General features: G+C 49.6%; 1 protein-coding gene across 1 annotated transcript in view; it reads right to left on the bottom strand.

Moving 5' to 3' along the window:
- Positions 1-12,278, bottom strand: part of LOC105517738 (anthrax toxin receptor-like) — a 42,425-nt gene that overhangs the window by 17,998 nt on the left and 12,149 nt on the right. The window contains exons 11-13 of the mRNA XM_011950397.1: positions 8,388-8,486; positions 1,497-1,566; positions 885-963 (exon numbers count right to left, since the gene is read on the bottom strand). Coding sequence (XP_011805787.1) covers positions 885-963; positions 1,497-1,566; positions 8,388-8,486 — 248 coding nt within the window. The remainder of the gene's footprint in view (positions 1-884; positions 964-1,496; positions 1,567-8,387; positions 8,487-12,278) is intronic.

Here is a 12,278-nt window from a genome sequence, read left to right as displayed (position 1 = left end):
ACTGAGGCTGAGTATGAAGGCCGCTGGCAAGGTGGGAGCCCCAGGGCTGCTCCTGATGTGCCTGTCACAGTCGGCCATCAGTGGGTAGATTCCTGATGGGGAATGCATGCATTCAGCCTGCAGATCCATGTGTGGGTGTGCAGGGACAGGCAAGGGGAGACCCAGAGGGAGGGCTCTCAACACTGGTGTGTCCTCACAGGTAAGACTGGGTACAAGGCAGTGGAGTGGGCTCTGGCCTCCCGCCCATCCCTCCAGCACATCCTCCTGCCTATGTGGCCCTGGGCCAAGCTGCCCAAAGACATGGAGCTCTGAGCAGGCACCTGGGGCACAGCACCTCCATTCCCAGGGGCTTCTTGGAGCTGAGCCCAGGTCCGAGTGCCCAAGAGCCTTCCCTTCAGCCAGCAGGAGGGGACATACTGCAGGGCTTGGCGAGGGAGCAGAGAGGGACATCTCAGGGGCCTGAGCAAGGAGGAGAGGCAGAAAGGGGGCTGAAGGCATCTGGGAAATGACAGCAAGTGACCACCAGGCAGGCTCGGGGGCCAGGGTCATGAGCAGGTTCAGGACTAGATCAGCAGCTGGGGCACCAGTTCAGCGGCACACACACACCCTGATGGCAGGGCGTGTAATCCTTCAGAGCTCCTGGGTCTGAGGTCCTGGCCTAGAGGTGCTGGACTCTGGCTCCTGGCAGACAGCCTCCCAGCCTCACCCACCTGCACCATCTGGAAGCCTGGCTGGAGCAGCCTCAGGTGCCTGCTGCACACACTACTTTCTGGGACTGCCTGGGAACTGCCTGCCCTTTCTGTCCTCCCCAGGGTATATCTCCTTCTAGTGCAGAGGCTCTGGACAGTTCTCATACATGTTTGCAGCCCCATCCTGGTACTCACACATGTGGTGCTGGTGACGCTGACATTGCTCTTGAAGAATGTTTTGCCGTTGTTCAAGCTGACTTCAATAAAGTACTCCCTAAAGCACAGAAAACGCAGATGGTGAGAGCCAGCCCGGAGAGATGCAGTTCTTGCCCTTGGCCAGTGGACAGCATGGGTCATGAGAGGTCATTCCCCAAACACTTGCAGGTCAGCTCAGCAATGATGACCAAAGGGTAAGTGGGTCAGGCAGTGAGGGGCCCGGGCGGGGTCTCATGCCATTGTGACTGTGTCCTAAATGACCAGGGACCACTACTTGGTGTCACCATCCTGGCTCTTCTGTATTTACAGAGTCTGTTGGCTTAACTCTGAGAGGCAACCTGAAGCAAAGGTACTATTCCTCGGGCAATCATCTCCTGCACCCTGCCCTCCTCACAGACCAGAGAACACTGCAGATCCCTGAATACCTTGGGGGCCACCAACAAGGGATGTGGGGAGGAGGCTGCTCTTTGCCCAGCCACAGACATGGGCTGCCCCAGCAGGGGGTGGCATCCACATTCTGTACACCTCACAGTGACCAACCCTGACTCCCTGATCTCTTGCCCTCTGGGGCCTCCTGCCAGGGGCACTTACGCTCCAGGTTTTTCTACTTTTGGCCCAGGGCAATTCATGGAATTATTGTTGATACTGGTTGGCTTTTCATCTAAAAGAAAATGACATGAGAAGAATGTCAACGCACCTGTCTGTCCACTGTTCCTCCCCATGTGTGTCCTCAGCATGCAGAGTTGACCCTGTGGCCCAGGACCGGCATGTGGGCTCTGCCTTCCTATTGCATAGACCCCTGCAAGCACCTGCCACACCCAGGCCCTGTGCAGCACTCTGCTGTGTAACAGGAACAGGCAGGCAGAGTCCCTGCTCTCAAGGACTCACCTTTAGGGATTGCATAGGACACAGAAAACAAAATAAAAAAACAGGACAAAACAGATGACAGAGAGTACAATGTGCTGTGATATCCATGACCAGAGGAGGTGAGGGGACCAGAGGGAAGGGACAGTCGCTTCGTTATGCGTCACTTTTCCTCTCTTGTAGAGCCACAATTTCTGGTCTAGAAGAGCATGAAATGATGCAAGGCCAGGGATTTTCTTCAAAATACTCTGTGGTAATGGTACCAAGGAAAGCAGGTAGGGGCAGGTTAAGAATTACTGAAAGTAGGTGATGGCTTCTTCAAGTTCATGGCACAATTCTTGCTATTTTGTATAGTGTTGTAAACTTCCATGAAAAATAAATTCTCTCTGAAGAGGTGACAATCCAGCTGAGATTAAAAAGATGAGGAGCCAGCCAGGCAAAGATCCCAGGCAAGGGTGCTTGGGGCTGAGAGAGTGGCCTGTGCCAATGCTCCGGGCAGTGACTCGCTGACCTTGTCAAGGAGGGAAAGAGGTGACCCAGGACAGCGGGCAGGGCCTCCTGGGCCCTGGAAAGGGGTTGGGGTTTTATTTCTTGTGCAGTGAATCTGTCCAGGTTGGGCAGATCCAGGATATATTTTGAACATGGAGGCAACAGGACTTGCTGGTGGGATGGATGTGAAGAAGAAGCTCGGAGGAGTCAAAGATGACATTTGAGAGTTTGACCAGAACAACCAGGTGGACAGCAACACAATTTACCAAGATGGGGAAGCCTGAGGAGGGGACTGGGTTTGTTTTTTTAAGTCTGCAATTTTGTTTTCCCATTTTTATTTATTTATGTATTTATTTACTCATTTTTGTGGGAGCGTGGTGGGCTCAGGAGAGTTCCATAACGTGTAGACATGGAACCTTCTCACTCCTGAGCCCACACCCTTTTCACGCCTCCTCAACTGTGGGGGAGGGCATGGGCATCTGCCTGCTGGCCTTGATCCAGCTCTCTACCCACTGGGCTTGGCTGCCAGGACCCCGGCTTCTCAGGGTCCAGCAACTACCTGGCCAACCTAGGACTGGCAGAACCCGTGTTATCGACCTTTTTGCCAAGGATGATTTCAAAACAATTATGGCATCCTCCTCATTTTCCTGTAAAAATTTTTCTGTTTTTTTTTTTTTTTTTTTCCACCTCCCTCAATATGCACATAGTTTACTCTGGCATGTGTTTTCCATTGCAATGCCCTGGTCCTGAATAAATAGCATTTCTGTTTAGAGACACTGTTTGTTATTTAGGTTGTCAAAAATTGCATCCAGGCGCTTCCAGAAGCCAGAACCAGGCTCTGCCCTTGCCTCCCCATAGGGACAGATGCAGGACAGAGGGAAGTCTCTCCCTGACCTGTACCTCCAGGCTGGCATCAGTGGCCAGGGAAGGCATGCTGCCATCTAGTGGGAAGTGCAAGGGAGGCGTGTTCAGTGGTGGCCAACACTCCAGGGACATTTTCAGGGGATATCTTCCTAATAGTGAAAATAGGTCTAAAGGTTGTTCTCAATTATTTTTAAAAATAAGCTTCTTTTTACTCCTGGACAAGCCATCAACCAGGAGCAGAATGGCCATCTACGCAGGTGCCCAGAGCTGTGGCAGGGGCTCCCCACTGCAAGATGTCAGTGCTGGCCTGTGTATGGAGAGGTAGACGGTAACCTCCAGGGTGGGAAGCCAGTGCAGCCACAGGCCCACAGAGGAGGCAGCTGAATGCCCTTCATGGAGGTAGGCTGGGTACCCCCTTTCCCAGCAGCTGCCATCACAGGGAGGCAGAAGGCCCTGGTAGGGCAGCCAGATCGCCTGGGTCTGCTTTCCTGCCCTGCAACATGAACTGTGTGGCCCTGGGCAGGCTCTTCCATCATGCTTCTCTCTAGTTCTCCATCCATACAGGAAAGTTGTCAGAACTAAAATGAAGTCATTTGTGTTAAAAAATAAAATAAAATCCTTGAAAAATAGGGCTAAGAAAGGCTACAAAGAGAGGATTTTATGCCTATATGCCTGGTAATAAAAATATCACAAAAGACTGCAAAAACCACAACCTTGCACAAAAGCCATTCCAAACTTAACACAAAAAAATACGTCCACAGGAACATGTGCCCAAGAACTGCCTGTCCAGCCTTGAACTAGTGTCACCCTTGCTATTGATCTGTTTGGGCAAGAATAATGGTCTCAAACCAATTATGTAATCTTCATTTCTCCTTTAAAAGCCTTTGTCTTCTGTTACCTCCCTGATTATGCACATTACTATGGCACACATATTCCCAGTGCTGGGCACTGTTCCTGAATAAGTACTGTTTTCTTTTAGAGAGAAACTCTCTATTGTTCAGGTTGACATAAATGGTGTCCAGAAGTAGACCTGGAATAGGACCACTATTGGAAGAAATCAGCCATTCTTGGAACTGGTGTGCAGTCCTCACTTGAGCCCTTTGAGCTCTCTGTTTCTGTGACTTGCTTTTTCTGCCCTGGAGAGTCTTCTCTCAGGCTGAGCCTCCTACTTTTGGGTAGAAGCTCTTGACTTCATTCAGCATCTGATTTGGATAAGGCCACTGTAACCAAAGACCTTACATCCCTCCTGAAATGATAACAATGTTTTGTCTTTTCTGGTAAATTCTTTCTGGTATAATGACAAGTGTTCTTCTGATTTGAGCACCCTTGTTTCTACATAATTTACATCTGTTTGTGAGGCATGTCTTTTCTGCCAAATTCACTTTTAGTTCTGCATGCCTAATTAAATATTTTGTTTGATCTGCACACCTGGGTTAAAATCTCTGTGACAATGATTTTGGTTCATTGAGCTCATTTGGTTCTCTGTGAATCATTTGGTTCTCTGTGAACAATGATTTTGTGTGTCTGTAATTGATTTGGCTCTTTTCTCTTGCTTGTTTCTGAAAATATTCTCCTGGTAAAAATAAGTTTCTGAATAATGGAGGCAGGATGGCTAACTAAAAGCCACTAGGGCAGTTGTCTCTGTCCAAAGCACCAGTCCAAACTCCTGACCTTTCCTGACAGGAGATTTTCAGGATTTTCTTTGCACTGGAGAGATCAAAAAGAAATGGAATGGGATTCTCAAGCATTAAGGCATGCCAGATTTTCTGGGATTCCAGCCAATTACATATTATAGCCCATTTTTTGCACATTTTAAAACTGATGGGCAAATTCCATCAAGGAAAATTCAGAGCCAAATAGTCATTATTCGAACTCTCTAAAAAACTCTGCCAATATAGAGTTAACATGTAGAATCCTCTAAATTCTCTTTCTGTCTCTATTTCTGTCTATATGCTTCAGATCTGCAGACCTGTCTAGTGGTATTGAGATAAGCTCACTGCTTATGGCATTCCAGCCAAGATTTTCTTAAAACGCCAAAAGGGGTGTTCAAATCAATCACTTTACAAATTACAAAAGCTCCATGGTAACCAATGACCTAGACACTTTTTAGAAATGTAAATTTAGGTTTGTCTAACTAACAATTAGAGTGATGAAGCAGTTAATTAAAACATGAGTAGTTTGAAAAAAGGACTAGATAAATGTTTATAAAAGTTAGGCTCTCGGATTAAACAGGTCAAAATCTTAAACTCAGAGCAGTAATATATCTCAGTCTGGCATAAAAATTTTGCTTTGTGTGACATGCAGGGACCAAAAAAAAAAAAAAAAAGGAAAACCCAATACTACACTAACCTAATACTATACTAACCCAACACTATACTAACCAAAACTGCTAAGATGCTTTCCTTCCCAGTCAAACAAACTGGACTAGCAAACAAAAGATACATTCAAGGCTACTTGGAGATTTCATTTTTATCATCTAATTCAACCAGTCATAGCTAAATGTCAACATTGAAAATTTAACTCTAAATTCATTTGAACCTGAAAAAAGAAAAAAAAAAAGCAGCTTGTTAAAAACAAAATTGTTATAAAAACAGTTTTACTCAAAATTTTTATCAGTAGCCCTCACTGGATTACTGATAAGGGCAAATAAAGTTTAGCCATGTGAACAGTAACCAACTTGGTCAGACATATAATTTGTATTCAACAGACTTTTATTTTTTATGTTTTTAAAATTTTTTGTCACCCAGGCTGGAGTGCAGTGGCACGATCTTGGCTCCCTGCAACCTCTGCCTCTTAAGCTCAAATGATCCTCCCATCTCAGCCTCTTGAGTAGCTGGAAATATAGGCCTGCACCACGACACCCAGCTAGCTTTTTGTGTTTTTGGTAGAGCTAGGGTTTCGCCATATTGACCAGGGTGGTCTCAAACTCCTGAACTCAAGTGATCTGCCTACACTGGCCTCCCAGAGAGCTAGGATTATAGGCATGAACAACCTCACCTTGCCACAACAGGCTTTTATTAACTGGTGAGTTTGTATGTTCCATTGTCTTATGACTAACATTCTAAAACGTAAGCTATAAAATCTTTGTGTGTGTATATATATGTTTAGGTGTGTTTACACATACGTACAAGTTTTATGTTGTGTCTACTTGGTAAAATCTGACATAGTCATCCAGAAATCCCTTAAGGAATTCTTTTTAGAATGACTTAAATAAATGAGTGCTCATGTAAAATATATGGTAATTCTCCTGCCTCAGTTTCCTGAGTAGCTGGGACTACAGGCACCTGCCACCACGCCCAGCTAATTTCTTTTTTCTTTTGTATTTTTAGTAGAGATGGGGTTTCCCCGTGTTAGCCAAGATGGTCTCCATCTCCTGACCTCATGATCTGTCTGCCTCAGCTTCCCAAAGTGCTGGGATTACACACGTGAGCCACCATGAGCAGCCAAAAGATTTTCATCAAAAGGAAGAAACTGCGAACGTTGTCAAAATCAAAATGGAGTTAACATGTTTAAAAAAAAAAAAATCCTGGCAAGTTGAGATGGGGAAGTTTATGAAGAGAGGATTCACAAGCTTGTATACCTGATAACAAAAACTATCACAAGTCTCTGCAAAACTACAACCTTGTACAAAGACCATTGCAACCTTACACAAAAAATACTTCTGCAAGGACATCTGCCCAGCTACTGCCCGTGCAACCTCACAGTGGGGTCACCTCTATTATTATTGACCTTAGTAGCCAAGAAGAATTAACTCAAACAATTATGTAACCCTCCTCACATCTCCTGTAAAATCGAACCTTCCTGAATATGCATGTAGTTTCCTATGGATGCGCATACCCACTGTGATGCCCATTCTCAGATGAACATCATTTTATTATAAAGAGCCCTTGTCTGTCTGTTATTTAGGTTGACACATACAAAGAAATTTCTGTGAGGCTGCTTTGAGGATTCAGGGAGATACTGTGTGTAAGGTACTTGGCACAATATCTGATGTAAGTGCTCAATAAGCATTAGCTTTCCTTAGAAAGGGGCTGCTCAGTCCCTAAGACACTCCCGAGAAAGCATAACCCAGTGAAAACCGAATTTCCTGAGACCATCCACACAATGCTGATGAGTGGGAATGTGGGGATGACAGGCCCAGCCCTTCCTATGTACTCATGGAAAGGAGGAAAATGGCCAAGAAGCCTCTTGCGGGAAGAGAAGTCATCCTGGGATTAGCACATGGCCCTGGAATTAGATGTCAGTGAACATACTATCATCAGATCAAGTGAATGTATCAAGGGGCCACCTGGGAAGATCAAGGAGGATACAAAAATCCAACTGCACCCCAGGCACTCAGTGGGGAAGAGCACACGCCCCTCCCCAGCACCCAGGGCACAGTGTCTGCCTGGACTGTGCACTTCGTCAGGCTACTGCACCATCACAGAGGTCCCCTGATGCCTAACTATTGTCAAATAACAGGAGATTTTTAAAAATACTATAGCCCTTTCATGAACCAACTGCTCTACACATGTGATTTTGCATAGTTAGGTGCAACTGTGGCTGACCATCTGTAATATGAAAATCTACATCCAAAATGCTTCAAAATCTTAAATTTCTCGAGCACCAACATGATGTTCAAAAGAAATGCTCAATAGAGAATTTCAGATTTCAAATTTGCGGTTTGGGATGCTGAAACATAAGCATAATGCACACATTCCAAAACCTCAAAAAATTAAAAAACTAAAACATTTGTGGTCCCAACCATTTCAGTTAAAGGATGCACAGCCAGCACCATATTGGCTCCATGTAAAATTGAGAAAACAGAGGCTCAGAGTAGAACACTCATCTGGTCAAGGTGACACAGGCAATGTGTGCCTGAGCCAGGATTCCAGGGCCCAGGCCTACAGGCTGGCATCCTCCCTCAATGCAAGGTAAACGCACCCCTCTGGGTAAGCTACTGGTGCACCTGGCCAGCCAGGCTCAGACTTCCGGGGCTGTCACCATTTCCCAGGAGTAGCCTTGTGGGCTTCGGGTCCTTCCAGCCTCACTGAGGGGGAAGCCCTGATCTGAGATGCTCTCTTGGGATTTGTTACTTCCCCACTTGGCAGATGAAGGGAGGGGTGGCCGGGCTTCCCAGTGCCTCCTTCCACTTGCCCTCATGGCCTCTAACCCCACTGGGTCCAAGGGAATGGTTGGCAAGGGCTGGGAGGCTTGGCTGGCTGTGGGGAAAGGCAGCATTGTGTGGGAAATACGTGACTCAGAGGCACCGAGGAGACAACTTACCAATGATAGTGCTTTCATTGAAGATAAATCTGCAAATAACTTCATCCTGTTTCTTTAGATTCTGAAAGCCATTTCCATGAACAACCACATGGTAGGGTTCTGCAAGGACAACGTTCAAAAGTCTGAGTGAGGAAGAGTAGGCAGCTGCCTCCCCTCTGACCTCCCTGTTCCTGGAGATCCAGCCCCAAAACCGAATTTGCAGAGGCTCCTGTAAGGAAAGAGCTGCGTCTGAACCAACATCTATGTGCCCACTGGGTCAAATCTTCATCTGGTGTCACTGAGGGTCCAGGAGGAGGAGTCTGGGCCTCAAACACTCAAGGGCCCTCTCCCTACCATTCCTGAACCAACACGCTAAGGAAAGCCCTCCGTCCCGGCACAGGTAGGCTCAGAGTGCTATTCCTGCCCTGAAATTTGTGGTGCTCCCTTGGGCCCCAGGAGCGCAGGCTGTGCACTCAGCCAGGCCCTCCCTGATGTAAGGTGTAAGTGGAGCCATAATGCTGCCTGAAGACACCATGTCTCATACACCCAGCTGGGCACCCAGGCCTGGATGCCTCCTTCAGGGCTGCTGAACACTTGGGGTCTCTCCTCCCTGTCTTACTGTGTACCTGTGGCAGGCAGGACACCCACAGTGACAGGGTCAGGACTCGGGTGCGGCAGGCAAGCCACCTAGGACCCTGCTCAGGGGAATCCATCACAGAAGCCCTGTTTTAACTGTGATTCCAGAGACCTACAGGTGATTCCTCATCTCCTGCTCTTCCTGAACCAGTAAGGACCACAGGGCCCCACCCTGAGGCTCAGGGAGTGTGTCCTTCCACCACTGTGGCTCCTGCATGAGCCAAAGACCACAGGGGACACATGCAGGTGACGGCTGGCCCCAGGAGCCAGTCGGGGTTACCACAGGTCTGAAGCTGCCAAGGGCATTGGCCTCTACCCCTGCCTCCTGACCCAGGCCCCGCACATTCCAATCCCTGCTGATGCCTGGGGTGCCCGCGGTTCATGCACCCAAGGAAAGCTTCCTCTGAACCCTGCTTCCTGCCTTCCTGCAGCTTCACACCTTCAAGGCAGGCTGTGGGTGAAGCTGGCCCGCTGACATGCTTTCTGAGGCTTTCAGAATGGGAGCCTGCAGTTGAAAGCCTGAACATTTCCCAGAAATATCTAGATTTCTAGCTTTCTTGGAAAATGGGAAATGCAGGCCTCAGTGGGTTGTGTTTCTCCATGTCAGCTCCTGGCTGGGACCTAGGGAACCACGCTCCTCAGATGAGGAGCTCCGAGGCCCACCTCACTTCAAGGCCCTCAACGCTGACTGCTGACATCAGCTGGCTGAGCCTGGCCTACTCTTCCTGCTCAAGGTGCCAGCCCGGCCCTCATAGGCACCCACATGATGGATATTATGCTGCCCTCAGAAGAGCCTGGGCCTGGTGGGGGCACTGAGGCTGTGAGAGACAACAGGAAATGCCATCTTGGTGCCCTGTTCTGAGAAACTAGACACGGGCCCCCGCAGGGCAAGCATGGGGTTCTCTCCCACCGCTAAGGCTGACAGCAGCTGCTTCCAAATCTGATGTTGCCAGATACTCTCAACGTCTTCCCGACTCAGGCTTCCAAAAAGCCCTGGCCAGCCGGACACTGGGCTCAGTGTGTGCCCGGAAGGGAGCAACTGGGCCTGTGGCCTGCACCCCTTGGTCAGCACAACTTGGCCACTCTAAGCAGGACTGAGGGCTGCCCCAAAGCTCCATGGATGGGGTAATTGCAAATTACACCCTGGGCTGCGTTAGGACTATGTATTCTACATATTGCAAGCAAGCATTTTTTTCCCAAGGTGGATGGATAAAAAGAGAGAGAGAGAGAGAGAAAGGAACATGACCAAACATTCATTGTAAAATCCCAGTGGTGGATGTAGGTGTGTTTGTGTTCATTGCACAATCCTTTCCACTCACCTATAGGTTTGAAAATTTCAACAATAAAAGGGTGGAAGAAAACCAAAGAACTAAATAAGAAAATTATGCTTAGACACAGACAACCAGAACTCATGATACATCCTGGGTGACAAGTGACTGGTGAGAGGGACAGACCAAGCCCTTGGGCTTCAGGGAGTCAGAGGGGCTGGCTGGTCATCAGGGAAGGCTTCCAGGATGAGTTGCCCTTTGAACAGGGCTGTGAGGGACAGGTGGGCTTGGCCCTTCAAGGTGAGGCAGGGCTTGCAGAGTGCCTATGCCCCACCTGGTCCCACCTCTGCACAGGGCGCCCAGAGCAGGGAGTGGCCCCTGGAGGGCCTGGAGTTCCTGCTAAGAGCCTCAGACACCTGCCAGGCTAGAGAGGGAGGTCCCTGTCAAAACCCTCCAGCCATGTGTGGTGGATGGCTTCAGGATGGGCCTGGAGCAGTGAGGCCACCAGAGGCCTCTCCTAGGCTGGATATGAGGCCTAGGGCTAAACGGGGGAGTCTGGGCTGCATGCCTTCCTCCCTGGCCTCCTTCCTGGGCTCCCTGGAGACCTCCTGGCTTCTTGGTGGCAGTCTGCTGACAGGGCTCATTCTGTTGCATTTGGGTTTCAGGCTCCTGCCTTGGCCTTTCCCTGCTGTGACTGTCACCCTCCATGTCCGGCAGCTTTGCCCAAGTTAGCCAACAGCTGACAGTTCAGGGCGGTGACTGCCAGGCCACATGGGCAGAGGCAGAGGGCCGAGCTGGTGGGCAGAGGGCACCTGTCACCTCGACTCAGCTGCCTCCATGGAGGAGTGACGACTCACATCCTCACCTGGGGTTGACAGGGCTGCTTAGATGCCACAGCCTGCACAAGTCCAGGGGACATCATCATCAGAGCACAGCTGTCACAACTGCTGCATGGCTGAGTGGCTTTAAATCAGGAGCAGCAGAAAGAGACCCTGAGGGGGAGGGGAGTTCTCTCTACTCCACCCCTACCTTCAGCTCTGCATCAGGGAGAGGCGGGGTCAGAGACAGAGCCCAGGACCAATCATGGAAATGTCAGCACAGCTCCTGTTTCTGGGACCTACCAGCTACCAGCCCTGTGCCAGTCCCCACACAGCCCAGTGCCTTAGGACTCACGACAGGCCTGACAGTGTCCTTTCTGTTCATGAGAGGCACCGCTGGAGCTCACTGGAATTGGACAATTTGCTCCTTGTTTTGTGCCCATGGAGAGCAGAGCTCAGACAAGGACAGTGTGCCCCACAGCCTACTGCCAGGGCACCCTGCAGTGAGGAACAGGGAAGCCAGAGCCCAGCTGCTGGAGGGCCTGGTGGTCTTGCGAAGGGCCTCGTGCTGTCCCCATGGAGGGAGGACACCCAGGGCTCCCTTCATCTCCAGCAGCCACAGTTGTGCAACTGCCGGCCATGCAGAGCTCTAGCCTGCACAGAAAGATCTCAGCACAGACGGAGGCATCACAGAGGCCCTCACAGGGCTGTCACCACCATGCTGGGACCCCGGCTGGCAAGAGGGCACCCTCGCTATGTCCCAGACAGCATGGACAGGCACTGGGATTGATCCTGTAGGACTGAGGTCAGCCAAGGGTGTTTGTGTGGATGCCTTTTTCGGGCTATGGAGGTTTCCTTCTGCTTACAGGATGCTGTGGCATGTTGACGCCCCCACTTGTTCTTCATCCCCTGAGATAACCGCTTGGTTCCTATTTCCCGTTTTGCTGATGTGGTAAATTACACAGATATTTCAGCTCCTGCACCTGACTGGCCTTCCTGGGAGGAGCCCTGGCTGCTCCAGGCTTGTGGTCTGGGTTACCTGCTGCTCCATGCCATTTGCTGGTGTTTCCCTGAGAGCCTCTCACACATGTCTTTTCTTTTCTGTCGCCCAGGCTGGAGTGCAGTGGCTGGATCTCAGCTCACTGCAAGCTCCGCCTCCCGGGTTTACGCCATTCTCCGCCTCAGCCTCC

This window comes from Colobus angolensis, unplaced genomic scaffold (genome assembly GCF_000951035.1).
Source record: "Colobus angolensis palliatus isolate OR3802 unplaced genomic scaffold, Cang.pa_1.0 Scaffold306, whole genome shotgun sequence".
NCBI classification, from domain to species: Eukaryota; Metazoa; Chordata; class Mammalia; order Primates; family Cercopithecidae; genus Colobus; species Colobus angolensis.
The sequence above is the reverse complement of the archived record's forward strand: the minus strand, read 5'-3'. Positions and strand labels throughout refer to the sequence as shown.